Consider the following 15,602-nt stretch of genomic DNA (forward strand, 5'->3'; position numbering starts at 1 on the left):
CGCAGTTGGTACGTCCCGCAGGCTCCGCCCCCTTCCGGGTTCGGAGCGCCGGGCCCGCATGGCGGCCGGCAAGCGCGGGGCGGCTGGACCTCGGTCGCCAGCTGCCATGGCCCAGTGGAGGAAGAAGAAGGGGCTCCGAAAGCGCCGGGGCGCGGCCTCCCAGGCCCGCGACAGCGACTCGGAGGACGGCGAGTTTGAGATTCGGGCGGAAGATGACGCCCGGGCGGGGAAGGTAGGAGCTTGCGGCTGGCGCTCGTGGGGCGGCTCCAGGCAGCGGCCCACGGCCGCAGTCGCCCCGGGAGGCGTGGGGAGGGGATCTGTCGCGCCAGGACGGGGCTCAGGGCCGCCCGCCGGGGCACACGGGCGGCAGTCGGGCTCAGTCGCAACTCGCGGCCGCAGCCCCGCTCCTTTGGCGCCCGGGCCTTCGGGCCTTGCTGCCGGCCGTGGGTCGCGCGCTCCTCATTGGCTATCTCGGCTCAGGGGGCGGATCCCCATTCCCAGCCGTCCAATGAAAAGTGAGGGTGCGGAAGGTCTGACAAAGTTTGGGACGGTCTTGGGAAATTGAATTAAGGGGATGCCAGACCCGAGTAGCTTGAGACAGTGACGCCTCCAGGCCTCTGGGAAACTAAAAACAAGCTCATCTCGTGTTTGTTGACCATTTATTATGTCTCAGGCCCCGAGCTGAGAGCTATACGAGCCTCACCCCCGCCTATGGCTAACTATTGGAATCCCCATTTTCCCTAGGAGGAAACTGAGGCCTCCAAAGGTTAAAAAACTTGACTAGGATCACACAGCTGGAGTGAGCGCAGCCCGCACTCAAACTCGGGGTGATCTGGCTCTAAGGCCTGTGGCATTCCACTACCGAGTGCCAAATGAATGCAAATGAGTGTGGACACCAAGCTGCCAGAAGAGCTGCAGCCCGTTGCTCTCCACAGTCCGGTGCCCAGCTGTGCCTGGCACGGAGTAGGCCCCGAGTATGGTGATGAATAAATGGGCATTTATATGAAGTGAAAAGACTGCACCCCGCGTAGGGCTGGGATAAGACCTCATTCCATTTTCCCAGCCCGGCCAGCGCCTGGCACTAAGTAGGTGCTCCAGTGGGTGCCAAGAAATTACTAGAGGCAGTGAGGATGCAGGCAGCATAGGTGGTGAGTGAGGAGGAGGAGTCAGACTGTGTTGTGGCACCAGGGGTTTTGCTGTGGCCCAGCCCTGCACCACTTGTGGGATGCAGGAGAAGTTGCTTAACCTCTCTGTGCCCCTACTGTGTGGAAGGCAGGTGATGATATATGCTCCAAAAATTATTGAAAAGATAACTACACCGTGTCCATACATGCCACTCATGCAGTCAGTGTAGCAGGCGCTTGTGGTTCCGGATATCTTGCTCACCTTTTCATGACAAACTATCCCTGTTAAGGGCCATGTGACAAATCTTAGGCTTTTTGGGACTGTATGAGGTCCTGGTTTTCTTTGACCTTTTTTTTTTTTTAATGCAATCCTTTAAGATGTGAAAAACATTCTTAGCTCACAGTCTGTACAAGACAGGAACAGAGTTGGAATTGGGCCCCAGGCAGGGTGTCTGCAGAGCACACTGGGCACCCATGCTGTGTCCTGGCTCAGCTGAGAAATTGATGGAGCTGGAGAGACAGGCCGTGGGCAGCCCCCCCTGCCTCTGGGGTCTGACTGCTTGGAGTGATTGTGCCTGGTCTGTTCTCTTCTCCCAGCTGGGGCCTGGCAGGCCCCTGCCCACCTTTCCCACCTCAGAGTGCACCTCAGATGTGGAACCAGACACCCGGGAGATGGTGCGAGCCCAGAACAAGAAGAAGAAGAAGTCTGGAGGCTTCCAGTCCATGGGTGGGTGCGACCCCGGAGCATCCAGGGCTTCGGGGAGCAGCAGCAGCAGGTTTCTGCCCTCTGCACTGAGCTGCAGGGTCTGCTCTTGGCCCAGCACTGTGCCAGGGGTTAGGTGGACTAGCACAGCAGACCTGGAGACCAAGGCCTTCAGGGTCTTCTGGGGACAACAGGCCTGAAGCAAGGAGAAAGCATGCAGAACAAGCCCCAGAAACAGTGACACGGTGCAGGCACAGCTAGACAGCAGAGGGTTTGCTGTGTGACAGCATGGCATGGCAGGGGGGCAGAGGTGGGGAAGGTGGCGGAGCACCTGTAGCAGAAACAAAGCTGAACCCTTCTATACCTGAAAACCTTCAGCTGCTGGGGCAAGGATGTGACATCAAGATCAATATGTTCATAATCCAGCCAGGTGCAGTGGCACACACCTATAAGTCCCAGTTCAGGAGACCGAGGAGGCAGGAGGATCACAGACTCAAAGCCAGCCTCAGCGACTTAGCGAGACCCTGTCTCAGAGTAAGGGATAAAAAGGGTGAGGGCTGGGGCTGGGGCTCAGTGGTAGAGCGCTTGCCTGGCACGCTTGAGACACTGAGTTCGATCCCCAGCACCACATTAAAAAAAAAAAAAAAACCCTCAATAAATAAACAAAATAAAGATATAAAAAAGGGGGTGGCTTAACAAGGCTCTAGCAACTCAGCAAGGCCCTCTTTCTAAATAAAATACAAAAAAGGCCGGGGTGTGGCTCAGTGGTTGAGTGTCCCTGGGTTCAATCCCTGGTATGGGAAAAAAATCATAACCATATATATATGTAATATTATATATAAAAAACCTTAAGAAAGGACAACTTTCCAAGTGTGACCTGAATCATGTAATTTGATTTCTTTTGGTTAGATACATGTATGCCAGAAAGCGCTAAAATAAATGCTCTGTCAGGAATAAATTCGCAAGCTATGGGACAAAGGGTCATCAGCCCTAGTGTACAAAGAACTTGTGAATCAGTAAGAAAGCATCCTGAGGGAGAAGTGGGCGAAGAGAATGGATGGTCAGTTCACAAAGGCAGTCCACACCGCTGAGCTCAACAACAATGTGCTAAATGTCATCAGTGACCAAAGGAGAGCCAAACAGGGTCTCGTGTGCCTTTCTGAATCCCAAAGATGAAAGACTGGACCCAAGCTGCTGGAACTGTGCTCTCGAATCTCAAGGGCGCCAGCTCCCCCAGCCAACACCCTACTGGGCTCCAAACCTCCTCTCCAGCACTTGAGCTTCACTTCTCAACACCCGCGCTGCGCCTGTCCTGGGCCCTTGTCCCTTAGCATCTTTTTTTTTTTTTAATTAGAATTTTGAATGAAAAATACAATACAGCGAGTGTCACGTATCTGTCACCTAGCTTCAACTGACTTCAACACTTACCTCCTCACCAGCTTGGTGATTCTGAAGCAAACCCCACATCCTCTCAAGGTGTCGTGATCACGTCACACAGGCGCCTTTGGAGACCCTTGTCAGCTCTTGGCATTATGAGTGGGCTCACACCGGCATCCTCATGAGCTGTGTCCACTGCGGTTGGCAGGACCCCCCACATACACACTGAGGATTGAACCTGGTACCTGGGGGACTTCACCACTGAGCCACATCCCCAGCCCTTTTTTATTTTTTGAGTTAGGGTCTTGCTGGGTTGCTAAGGCTATTCTCAAACTTGCGATTCTCCTGCCTCAGTCTCCCCAGCACCTGGGATTACAGGTGTGCATCCCCCACAATGGCCAGACTTGCCTGTTAAGTCTCATTTACTCTTTAAGATTCTGCCTTACTGACGTCTTTTCCTGGGTATTTGTCTCTCCATGAAGCAGTCATCTGTCCTGTAGGTTGTTCTGTGCCCTCCCGGGCCGCTCCAGCCCTGACTGTCCCCGTCTCCTGCAGGCCTGAGCTACCCCGTGTTCAAAGGCATCATGAAGAAGGGCTACAAGGTGCCGACGCCCATCCAGAGGAAGGTAAGGGCTGGGAGGGGACACGCCGATTTGCCCTCCTCTCTGGCCTTGTGATGGCCACCCCTTGTCCCAGGTGTCACAAATCTTGCCCCCTGTTCTCAAGCTCACCCATTTCACAGATGGAGGTCGTTGGGCCAGCAGAGTAGAGGCTTGGCCCTGGGTCATGCCCCCTAGGACTGCCAGGCCGCCCACAGGACCCGACATCACCGGGGTCATGGGCTTGTCCTCAGCTGTTAGCTCCTGGGAGACTTTCCTTGGGTCCTGAGGAGGCGGCCTAGGAGGAGGTGGAACCTAGCTCACCCTGAAGAAGGCTGCCCCTGGTCCCAGGAGGCAGGACGGGTGTCTGCAGGAATGCCATCAGGGCTGCGACAGGCCCTGCCCATCGCTGAGAGCCCCTCCTGAGCCCACTCCCCACTGGATTGGGTGGGAACTGACCACCCCGCCACTCGCCTGTGTCTGCAGACCATCCCAGTGATCCTGGACGGCAAGGACGTGGTGGCCATGGCCCGGACCGGCAGCGGCAAGACGGCCTGCTTCCTGCTCCCCATGTTCGAGCGGCTCAAGACCCGCAGCGCCCAGACCGGGGCCCGTGCCCTCATCCTCTCGCCCACCCGGGAGCTGGCCCTGCAGACCATGAAGTTCACTAAGGAGGTGCGTTGGGGTGAGGTGTGCAGCTGGGGCTGACCTGGGTCCCCGGGGGCTGTGAGCGGGGCGGGTCCTCTGGTGTCACCCTCTCAAGCGATTTCTTTCCTTTCCCTCTCCACAGCTGGGCAAGTTCACTGGCCTCAAGACTGCCCTGATCCTGGGAGGGGACAAGTAAGGACCCTCTCACCCCATGCCCTGGTCCCCCTGCACCACAGTCACCAGCGTGCCCACATGCCCCTGTGCACCAGGATGTTGGATTGACCAAGCCCCTGCTGCTCAGCCTAATGGCAGCTTGTCTCCATGTTCAGACCAACTCACACGCGCAGGCGAACGGAGGGTGCTGGAAGGGTGGCCCACGGCACGCAGCTCAGGCGGGTCCTGAGGTTCCCGAGCAGCGGCTCCTGGCTCCCAGGGTCAACCAGGCCTGGGTGGTGTGGGTGCCATGCTGAGGGTCGATTCAAAGTAGCATGTGAAAAATGAAGGCCTGACCCAGGCGAGTGCGAGAGGTACGCCTGTCATCCCAGCAGCTGGGAAGGCTGAGGCTGGAGGATCGCGAGTTCAGAGTGAAACCCTGTAATACCAAATAGGGCTGGGGACATGGGCAGTGATTGGGTGTCCCCAAGTTTAATCTCTGGTACCCAAAGGAAAAATGGAGGCCTGGGAGCAGCGGCTCACTGCCAGGTGTGTCATTCTTTGGGTGCTGCCTCCCCCAGGGAGAAGGTGCCCCACCTGTTCACAGACGGCCGGCTGCGGAGGTGAAGGGCCCAGGGCCTCGAGGAGATTCTGCAGTAGAGCTGGGCTCGGTCCATCCTCCCGCCTCTGTGCAGTGTCTCCTCCAGGCAGCCCCTGCGTTCTGCCCTCTGGAAGCCGCTATTATGGTCGCTCTCAAGTCTGAGTTTCCCTTCAGTGAAATTTAATTTAATTTTGTTTTGGTACCAGAGATTGGACGCAGGGGTTCTTAACCATTGAGCTACATTCCAGCCTTCTTCGTTCTGTGTTTAGAGACAGGGCCTCCTCTCTAAGTTTCTGAGGCTGGCTTTGAACTCGAGATCCTTCCCCCTCAGCCCCCTGAGCTGCAGGGATTACGGCGAGTCCACGGCACCACATAGGGTTTTCTCTCTCTTGTCTGTGACTGTGGGAAGGCCCAGCCTTCCTAAGCTGTGCCTGTCCCAGGATCCTGGCTCCTTTAGGTGCCCCATGAATACTGTAGAGGAGGACTAACTTGAGATTCATGCCCCAGGGGCAGGCACGGTCGGGCACCTGGGTTCTGGTTGAAGTGGCAGTGCCTGGGTTAGCTGCTGGGCAGCACCGTGGGTTAGAAGCAGCCCCGGACTGTCTCGAGTCGCGGTGGGGAAAAGGCGGATTCTGAAGGCGAGCCTGTATTTTCGGGAGCTGTTTGTACATCCTAGCTGGTACCTTTGGTCTGGGCCGTGCCTTTGCCCAGCGTCTCAGTGGTAGCCTTTCCCCAGTTGCAAGTCTAGGATCTGTGTCCCTGGAAAAGGGTGTGGGGACTCGCTGGGCGTTTGGTTACGGGAAAGGGCAGAGACTCTTCTGTCAACCGGACTCTCTTCTCCCCAGAATGGAAGACCAATTCGCAGCCCTGCACGAAAATCCTGACATGTGAGTTGGTAGACCCGGGCTGATGCCAGTGGCTGGTGGATGGCAGGGGACTGTGGTGGTGCCGTGACTGGGGTGACCTTGCCTGTGCACCCCTTCCAGAATCATCGCCACCCCCGGGCGGTTGGTGCACGTGGCTGTGGAGATGAGCCTGAAGCTGCAGAGCGTGGAGTATGTGGTTTTCGATGAAGCCGACAGGTGAGGCTGCGGCTGCCCCCAGCTAGGAAGGAGAGGGTGCAGGGCTGGCCGGCCAGGGGGAGGGCTCTGTCCAGAGAGACCTGCGTGGCCACGGTCTCCAGACATGGGCTGCAGATCACAGGACGTGCCGGAGCTCATCTGGGGCACCTTGGACCAATATTTTTTAGTTTTACATTTTAAGAATATTGAAAAGAATAATTAAGGTCTAGCACGTGTTTTCAAAGAGATCAAAAATAGCAAAAGAGTCGAGAGCACGGACTTGAGCCAGAAAGGGGGAACCCAACCCCACTGTTTCTTCAGCTTTGCGAACTTGGTCAAATCATGGGTGACCCTGGGCCGAGGCTGCCTCAGGAGGGAAGAACAGCACACCCAGGGTGCCCTGGGGAGGAAAGGTGGAGATTTATGGGTACCGACCCCTGCGCGGGGCTCAGGACACTGGCAACAGGGTGAGAATTTCAAGGTCATTGTCACTTAGGCTGAAGTTGTGCCTTAAGGAAAGGGCAAGTTGAGTTAAACATGAGAGTTGGATGCCAGCATAGGTGGGGAGGCTGTGGCCGTGAGGGTGGCCATGAGGGTGGCGGGTTGGCTGGGAGCTCCAGGTGGACCCCCCAGCGCCCTGCGCCCTCCCCCCTCCAGGCTCTTTGAAATGGGGTTTGCGGAGCAGCTGCAGGAGATCATCGGCCGCCTCCCCGGGGGCCATCAGACGGTGCTGTTCTCTGCCACGCTGCCTAAGCTGCTGGTGGAGTTTGCCCGGGCAGGTGAGTGGCAGGGTGACTCAGGGCGAGGTTGTTTGTCCCGGCCCTCGGTGACCCCGTCTCCCTTGTGCCCCCCGCAGGCCTCACGGAGCCCGTGCTCATCCGGCTGGACGTGGACGCCAAGCTGAACGAGCAGCTCAAGGTGAGGCCACAGCGGGCCCCTTGCTCAGGCCCGTGGCTGGGGGGGAGGGACCTTGCAGGCCTGTGGCCAGCCAAGAGCCCACCAGCTCCCTCTCCCCGCAGACCTCCTTCCTCCTGGTGCGCGAGGATACCAAGGCCGCGGTGCTGCTGCACCTGCTGCGCAACGTGGTGCGGCCCCAGGACCAGACGGTAGTGTTCGTGGCCACCAAGCACCACGCCGAGTACCTCACTGAGGTGAGTGGGCCTGGTGTGCCCTGGGGTGGGGAAGGGAGCAGCGCCATCTTCCTCCTGAGCCTGGACCTGCTCTTCTCAATGTGGCCACCAGAGGGCGCAGGGCCGGCGCTGCAGGGAGAGCAGGGCTCTCCCTTCCCTGAGCAGATCCTGGGCACACAGAAAGTCTATGTGGTCGCTCCGGGTCCTGGCGGCCTGGGCACAGCTGTTCACAGCCCCTGGCCCGGCTCCATCCATCTGCTTTCCCCTCCGTCAAAGCTGCTGTGAGCCATCTCCCGGCCATCCCGTCACTCTGTAGCCGGGTATCAGCCTGCAGTGCGTAGGGCACAGTTCACACCCATGGGGGTGCGGAGTGCCCTGGGAGTACAGGCAGTTCCGTGGCTTGTGTCAAACATGGGTACCAGCGTGACCCTGTTGATGGAGTCCCAGTCGCCCAGGAGGCCGCGGGCCCTGCCCAGCCCCTCACTGCCTCCCGCCCCTCAGCACATCTGGCCCTGTTGTCCCAGGACGCGGCTCCTGATCCCCTCGCTCAGCCTCCCCTGTGCAGCTGGGGTCATCCGTGCGTGAGGCCAACAGCAGTTCTTAGAGAACAGTGACGGTCACCTGCCTGCTGGATTCCGGGCTCTTCTGCACATAGTGCCGTGGGCTCAGTCCTCAGAACAGGGCCTCTGTGAGCAATGCGGCTTTCCCCTCAGCCCAGGGCAGGGAGGCCCAGAGAGGGTCAGCCCAGGCTGTCCCGGTCAGTGCTGGCTGCCTCCAGAGGGAGCACTCTGCACCCGCCACCTGGGCAGGGGCCGGCCAGAAGTGATACTGGTGAGGGTTCCAAGTTGGGGTCACTGAGCAGAGCCAGGCTTCAAGCCGGGGGTGCCAGGCTGTGGGCCGGTGGGGCTGGCCTCTGCACATGGCGCCCTGCCCGGCCCCCGGCCCAGAGCCTCCTTCACCTCCCTCACCTCTCTCCTGCCCTCCTCCGAGCAGCTGCTGACGGCCCAGCGGGTCAGCTGCGCCCACATCTACAGCGCCCTGGACCAGACGGCCCGCAAGATCAACCTGGCCAGGTTCACACACGGCAAGTGCTCTGCCCTCATCGTGACCGACCTGGCAGCCCGGGGCCTGGACATCCCGCTGCTGGACAACGTCATCAACTACAGCTTCCCCGCCAAGGGCAAGCTCTTCCTGCACCGCGTGGGTGAGCAGCGAGGCACCAGGCCTGCTGGGAGCCGGGGCGTGGGGATGCAGCCGGGCAGGTCCTGCTGGGCAGCGCGGCTCTGCTTCTGCAGAGGCCACTCGCCCTATCCTGGGCTGTGTCTTTCTCTTGCTGTGGCACTTGACAGCATGGCCTTTCAGTCTCCTCGAGGTCCCCTCCCTGAGACTCCATGTCCTTGGCTACCCCAGGGGCCGTCTCTACCCGTCTGTCCTACACAGGTCCTTCCCGCTCTGTTGGGCCGGGATCCGGGCTGCCTCCTCTCGGCCCTGCCTGGCACCTGCTCTGTTAACCTTTCCCCAGGGCTTTGCTCTACCCCGGCCCCGCCTTACCTCTTTGTCACAAAAGTCATGGCGTGTCCGTGTGCTTGGGTCACCGTTACAGAGCACCAGCTGTCCCCTGGGATGGAGGGCCCACCCTTCTTGCACGGCCTTGTTTTAAGTAGTTAGAGCAGCAGTGCCACTGTGTCCCGTGGAGGCCACATTTGGGGCACTGGCCATAGGGACTTCAGCATGGCTGGGGACACAGTCCAGTCCCCACTCACGGTGGGAAGCTGACGGGCGCCATGTCCCTTGTGTGCTGCTTGGCCTGTGTGGGTGATGGTGCCTTCACAGGTGGGGAGACGGAGGCCAGGGGGGTGACTAGCTGGCCAGGTGGCAGCCGGGTGGCAAAGTGGGCATGGAACCCTGTAGTCCTTTCAGAGACCCCCCATCACTGTTCCTATTGCTCTCTGGTGACAAAGCTGTCACCGTATCCTTTCCTCCGTCCGCACAGAATATTTGTAACACACTTCACCCTTTTAGCCACTGCGAGTGCCCAGCCCAGTGGCTGTCATGCTTGAACTACCATCTCCTCCTCAGGCCGTGTGGCCCGCGCTGGCCGAAGTGGCACAGCCTACTCCCTGGTGGCCCCAGACGAGGTTCCCTACCTGCTGGACCTGCACCTGTTCCTGGGCCGCTCCCTGGCCCTGGCACCACCCCACCAGGAGCCTTCAGGTGAGGGGAGGCCGGGGCAGCACGGAGGGTCCGTGGTCCATGGTGCATGTAGGTGGGCGCCCTGTGCTGGCCTTGGGAGGCGGCAGGCTGGATCTGACCCCAGGAGAGGACCGCCCCCGCCCCCCAGTGCTGGCAGAGCCACGGTCAGTGCGTCAGTAATGGCGGCCGCTCTGCTGGGACTTCATGTACACACACAGCAGCCGCCTCGCCCGTGCTGGCTCCTGTTCTGGCGCACTCAAGTCTGCTGTGGCAGCTGTTCTAACAGTGACTGCTCGAGGCCTGCGGGGGCGCACAGGGCCAGGGCAGGTGGGCCAGCAGCTTGCCCCTCAGTGCACCCTGTGGGTTGGCAGGTGCTGCGGGCACCGACGGCGTGCTGGGCAGGGTGCCGCAGAGTGTGGTGGACGACGAGGACTGCGGCCTGAGGAGCACCCTGGAGGCGTCCCTGGAGCTACGGAGCCTGGGCCGCGTGGCCGACAACGCCCAGCAGCAGTACGTGCGCTCGCGGCCAGCACCGTCGCCCGAGTCCATCAAGAGGGCCAAGGAGCTGGACGTGGCAGGGCTGGGCCTGCACCCCCTCTTCAGTGAGTCCCGCCCCGGAGGAGGGGGGCAGGTGGCAGCCCAGCCCAGCCCTGCAGCCCGGTCCTCACGCCCTCTCCCTGCTAGGCGCGCGCTTCGAGGAGGGGGAGCTGCAGCGGCTGAGGCTGGTGGACGGCATCAGGAGCTACCGCACACGCTCGGTGAGTGAAGGGGGCAGGGCACACAGGTCCTGCCAGGACCGGGATCACAGGGTGCTGCTGGCCCCTGGGGGACCCTGCGGCAGGGTCCATCTGCGCTTGGGGTTTCCCAGCCCTCAGCCCTGGCTCGTCGGCTCCCAGAGACGCCCTCAGTCCGGACCCTGCTGGGCCACTGCAGGCCCTGTGGGGCAGCTGCGTCCCCCACCTCCAGAGGTGACTGAGGCTCACAGTGGGAGTGATGGGCCCTCGGCCTGCTCGGGCCTGGATGCTCGCCTTCCCCAGCCCGCCTCCCTTCCTCCCCCTTGCTCTCCCTGGACACCCACCTTGTGTACCTGGAGTGGGGTGCACAAAAGCAGGGAAGGTCGCAGGCAGCCTACCAGCCAGCAGCACACAGAGCTGCAGAGTGCCCGTGGGGCGCACCGACTTGGGGTCTAGATGGACTGGGGTTGACAGCCAAGCTCTGGCTTTCCCTAGCTGTGTGACCTGGGGCAAGTTACTCACCTGCTCTGGGCCTCCTCTCTCACTGTGAAATGCAGTTAACCAGGGTGCCTATCTAGCCCCCGGGAGGGATGTGGGCAGGGGGCCCATAGGCAACCAACTTGGTGTCCCCTGCACAGACCATCTTTGAGATCAATGCCTCCAGCCGGGACCTGAGTAGCCAGGTGATGCGTGCCAAGCGGCAAAAGGACCGCAAAGCCATCGCCAGCTTCCAGCAGGGACGAAAGGAGCGACAGGAGCGTCAGAAAGGTCTGGCTGTCCCCTCCCAGCGCTGCCCTGCACCTCAGGAGCAGCCCGAGAAGGAAGAGGAGGTCGAGGGAGAGGATGTGGAGGTACCGGCGCGACCTGGGGCCCTGGAGCTGGGGCTGGGGGAGGGGTGGTTACGTCCCAGCAGCCCACAGAGCTGTCCTTGGGGCTTTGGGCCCTCCGTGGGGAGGCACCCATCTCTGTCCTCTAAAGCCCGGGGCCCAGGCTCAGCGTCTGCAGAGCACAATCACTCGGGGGTCCGGGGTCAGACATGTCAGACCCAGCAGCGAGGCCTTGGGCCTCCCCGCCCGAGGGAGGACAGACCAGAGGGAGGGCGCCACTGCCCGGTTGGAGGAGTGGGAGGGCCCAGGGCTTGTGGTGAGCAGCCACCGCGCCTGCCCTAGCCCTGAGGCGCTGTGTGTGGGTCATCGTCCGTTCCAGGCTGAGGCTCAGGCAGGTTGGAAGGGGCAGAGGAGGGATGTGGGCAGCAGCCAGGTGGCAGGAGCAGCATCAGATAGTGACCTCTGAAAGGCAGCTGGAGGATCATGACAGGTCCTGAAGTGTCCCACTTGCCTGGCGGAAGGCCCCTGGATGGTGACAGCACCTGTCTCTCTCTCTGGTCCCGTTGGTGGAGGATTTGGTAGGCATGGGCATAGCTGAAGGCCCCAGTGAGTACTTGTGTGGAACAAGCCCTGGCGCAGAGACGCTAGGGCTTCGCCTCGGTCACACAGTTTGGGGGCCAAGCTGGGACTAGAATGAGAGTCTCAGAGTTGGCACCCTGCCTCCTCATCCATCCTGCCTCTGATGGCCAAGGCAGGGGTTATGCTGTGCGTGCAGATGGGGAAATGGGTCCCACGGGAGACCTGTTCACCAGCTAATGAATGGGAACGCCATGCTGGGCACGGTGGCCCACGACTGTAGGCCCAGCAGCTTGGGAGGCTGAGGCAGGAGGATCAATTCAAAGCCAGCCTCAGCGACTTGGTGAGGTTCCCAGCGACTTAAGGAGACCCTGTCTCAAAAAAAAAATAAAAAGGGCTGGGGATGTGGCTCGGTGGTGAAGCACCTCTGCATTCAATCCCCAGTACCCCAAAAATGGGAAAGCCAGATTTGTAAAGCCCCTGGAAGCTCTGGACCCCAAGCTCTGGCTGGGCAGTGGATGTGGAGAGCTGTAGTGGCTCCCCAGGAGCCACAGTTGTGACGCGGGGCCTCCTGCCTACAGCATGTCTTCTCAGAGGTCGTGGGCCAGAAGCGGCAGAGGCCAGTACCTCACGGAGGAGCCAAGAGACGGAGGGCGGAGGCCCAGCAGCAAGACCAGGAGTTCTACGTCCCCTACCGGCCCAAGGACTTTGACAGCGAGCGGGGGTGAGTGATCAGCTGGGTCTTGGGTGGGCACCGGGACCCTCTGGGCCATGTCATCCCCCCTTACCTTGCACACCCTCCCTTCAGGCTGAGTGTCGGTGGGATTGGGGGAGCCTTCGAGCAGCAGGTGGCTGGTGCCGTCCTGGACCTGATGGGGGACGAAGCGCAGAACCTGACCAGAGGCCAGCAGCAGCTCAAGTGGTGAGTGCAAGTGGGCGTGCCCACTGGGGGGGGGCTGTCTGCTGCAGCCCCCCTGTCTGTGCCCCATGAGGTCAGGATGGTGCCCCTTCCTTGCCTGCCTGCCGGTGATCTGGTCGCACACTGCAGGGTTCTTCTTGCCAGCTCTCCTGATAGGCTTATGACCAGTTTTGCTCATGAGGTCTCTCAGTGCCACTCTACCTGGGTCACAAGCCAGGACTTGTCGGTGGGGATTGGAACCTTCCAGGAGGACCCCAATCCCCACTTCAGTGCCGATGCCAGTCCTCTGACCCCCTAACCCCCTTTGAGACCTGGGCTGCCAGGGAAAGGTGAGGTGAGGTGGGCAGAGCACCTGCTAGGCTCTGGGCGTGGCAGCACTGCTTTCCTTTGATGGCCCAGGGCCCATGCAGGGACCCGGTGAGGGAAAAGGCCCCACAGGGAACCTGGGCGTCCCAGGCCATCTCCCTCATGGCAGCCCCACTAATTCCTCTACCAGGGACCGGAAGAAGAAGCGGTTTGTGGGACAGTCAGGACAGGAGGACAAAAAGAAGATCAAGACCGAGAGCGGCCGCTACATCAGCAGCTCCTACAAGCGGGACCTGTATCCAGAGGGGCGGGGTGGGCTGCTTCCTTGGGGGCCTCCTGTGCCAGGGGCCTGTACCTGCTGGGGCAGGGCCAGGGGCGGGGCGGGGCGGGTTGCTTCCTTGGGGGCCTCCTGTGCCAGGGGCCTATACTTGCTGGGGGCGGGGCCAAGGGTGGGGAAGGGCCAGGGTAGGGGCTGCTTCCTGGAGGCCTCCTGTGCCAAGGACGTGTACCTGCTGGGGGCGGGGCCACATGGTTTTGCCGCCCCAGCTCCTATAAGCGGGACTTGTGTCCGCTGTAGTGGGCAGTAGGGTACCACGTGAAGTTTCCTTAACATGCCTTCCCAGCTACCAGAAGTGGAAACAGAAACAGAAAATTGATGATTGTGACTCAGAGGAGGAAGGGACATTTGACGGGCGAGGTCCAGCCCGAAGAGGTGGGAAGCGAGGGCGTGGCCAAGGTGAGTAGCAGGGCGGGGAAGGTGAGCACCCTGGTGGACAGAACAGGTATGGTCACGTTAGGGAAAAGCAGGCACAGAGAGGAGCCCCAGGTGGGCACTGCCAAGGCCTGGGAGCTCCCACTCACCAACAAGACCCTGCCCCCAGGCTGGCTGATTGTGGGGCTCATAACCACTGCCCCTGTGAAGTCCTTCAGTGGACTTGACCTGGGCTCCCCCAGTCACTAGCACCCGCTGACAGGCACTGGAAGAGCTGTGCTGCTTGGTGCCTGTCCCTGATCCGCCCACCTCAGGGGGTGGCGCTGGGATGGCCATGGCACAACCATCTTGCCTGCACCAGCCTCAGCTGCTGGCGGTTGGACCTGGGGGAGCGAGTGCGGGGAGATTGTCTTGGACGCTGGCAGGACTGGGGTTCTCTCTGGCAACACTGTAGAGTTCTTTTTGCAAGAGCTGACGGTCAGGAGGCCGCTTTGGTCCAGGGAGGAGGTGATGGCGGGAGGTTGGGAGATGTCCCTGGAAGTGAGGGCTGGCTAGTATACCCCTGGGCCACCTGGGCCTTGGTTGATTTGATCCACCTTAGATGGGATCAGAAGCCACTCGGTTTGCCAGAGTCTTTAGTGACCACAGACTCTGGCATGGACCGGCATGGAGCAGTCCCTGGGGCAGACCCCTGTGTGCAAGGCCCTGGGGCAGCCTTAGGAGTAGCGAGGCCACTGCCTGCCCTCCGACCCCACTCAGTCCTCTTCATGCTCTGAAGGGATTCATCTGCAGCAGCTGGACCCTTCTAACCCTGCCCCCAAACACTGCGGGTTAGCCTACTGTTAGGGAGGTACAGGCTGTGTCCTAGACATGTCACACATGACCTGTGGGTCTAGGAGACAGTGCCTACTTTATAAGCAGGGAAACGAGGGTGAGGACAGGGACTGAACACAGGCTGCCCGGCTGCCTGCCACCCTCCACCTGGATCCACCCCTGGGGAGAGGGGAACTTGGCACCATGTCCCAGGCTCCCTTGGGTGGACTTAGCCTCTACTTATCTCCGCAACCCAGTGGGGCTGGCCGCTGCCTGCGCTCTGTGCCTGGGGCTGCCAGGGCCTGCCTGTCTCCTGGCCGGGTCACAGGCCCACTCCTCTGGTGTCCTCCTGCCAGTGCTGTCTCCTCTGTCCCCTCCTCCCTCTCTCCGGCTGCCTTTGACTCTCCTCTTTCCCTCTCCCTTCTCTCCTGGTTAAGTACCCACTGCATACCAGCCACTGGGGGCCACAGCATTGAGCAGGGCAAGGACAGGGGCAGGGAGGAGCCGCTCAGCCCCCGATTCATGTCCTGGCAGGTGCATCCCAGTCCCGCGCCCCGGGTGCCTCCATAGGCCACGTGCGCTCCGAGCTCAAGACCAAGCAGCAGATCCTGAAGCAGAGACGCCGGGCCCAGAAGATGCGCTTCTTGCAGCGCGGGGGCCTCAAGCAGCTCTCCGCTCGCAACCGCCGCCGGGTCCGGGAGCTGCAACAGGGCGCCTTTGGCCGGGGTGCCCCCTCCAGGAAGGGCAAGATGAGGAAGAGGATGTAAGGACCAGGACTCAGCCCGTAGCCTGGCCCCAATGTGGACACGAGCAGTCATTTCCCATGCGCTACTGGGGGGCTGCCTGCAGGAGCTTGTGCCCTGTGGGAAGGAAGTGCCTCTGGCCACAGGGGCAGCCCCTGCCTCTACCAAGGGACACTGGAGTCAGGCCTTGGAGCCTGTGTAGGAGTTCGCCAGCAAAGTCAGGCAGGCAGGACCCAAGGTGGCAACTGAGTCACTGCTGCTGCTGCTGTGAGTTCTGGGTTCAGAGGTCATGGTCACATGGTCCCAGCCCCGAGTGCCTCAGGCTCAGTGATGGTTTTCAACATGATAAACCTTTATTGAGTACCTCTGCGCGACCTGAGTGT

The 15,602-nt window shown here is 60.8% G+C and overlaps 1 protein-coding gene across 1 annotated transcript; it reads left to right on the forward strand.

Moving 5' to 3' along the window:
* The first annotated feature begins 44 nt into the window (after nucleotides 1-44).
* Ddx54 (DEAD-box helicase 54) lies at nucleotides 45-15,588 on the forward strand. Its single transcript, XM_027923247.3, has 20 exons — nucleotides 45-232; nucleotides 1,722-1,851; nucleotides 3,760-3,830; nucleotides 4,290-4,478; nucleotides 4,594-4,643; nucleotides 6,051-6,092; nucleotides 6,192-6,287; nucleotides 6,924-7,045; nucleotides 7,123-7,184; nucleotides 7,286-7,417; nucleotides 8,390-8,600; nucleotides 9,476-9,610; nucleotides 9,961-10,191; nucleotides 10,274-10,347; nucleotides 10,962-11,174; nucleotides 12,308-12,450; nucleotides 12,535-12,648; nucleotides 13,142-13,246; nucleotides 13,575-13,687; nucleotides 15,011-15,588. The coding sequence occupies exons 1-20, from the start codon at nucleotides 59-61 to the stop codon at nucleotides 15,241-15,243; spliced, it is 2,640 nt and encodes an 879-aa protein (XP_027779048.2). The 5' UTR covers nucleotides 45-58; the 3' UTR covers nucleotides 15,244-15,588.
* Nucleotides 15,589-15,602: the final 14 nt, after the last annotated feature.

The sequence above is a fragment of the Marmota flaviventris genome, chromosome 1 (assembly GCF_047511675.1).
Source record: "Marmota flaviventris isolate mMarFla1 chromosome 1, mMarFla1.hap1, whole genome shotgun sequence".
In the NCBI taxonomy this organism is placed as follows: domain Eukaryota; kingdom Metazoa; phylum Chordata; class Mammalia; order Rodentia; family Sciuridae; genus Marmota; species Marmota flaviventris.

Excerpts from the sequence above, each read along its gene's own strand:
- Ddx54 (XM_027923247.3), top strand. The coding sequence starts at position 59 with ATGGCGGCCGGCAAGCGCGGGGCGGCTGGACCTCGGTCGCCAGCTGCC. Across the intron at positions 6,093-6,191 it reads CTGCACGAAAATCCTGACAT|AATCATCGCCACCCCCGGGC; the intron begins GTGAGTTGGTAG and ends CACCCCTTCCAG. Across the intron at positions 12,649-13,141 it reads GGCCAGCAGCAGCTCAAGTG|GGACCGGAAGAAGAAGCGGT; the intron begins GTGAGTGCAAGT and ends TTCCTCTACCAG.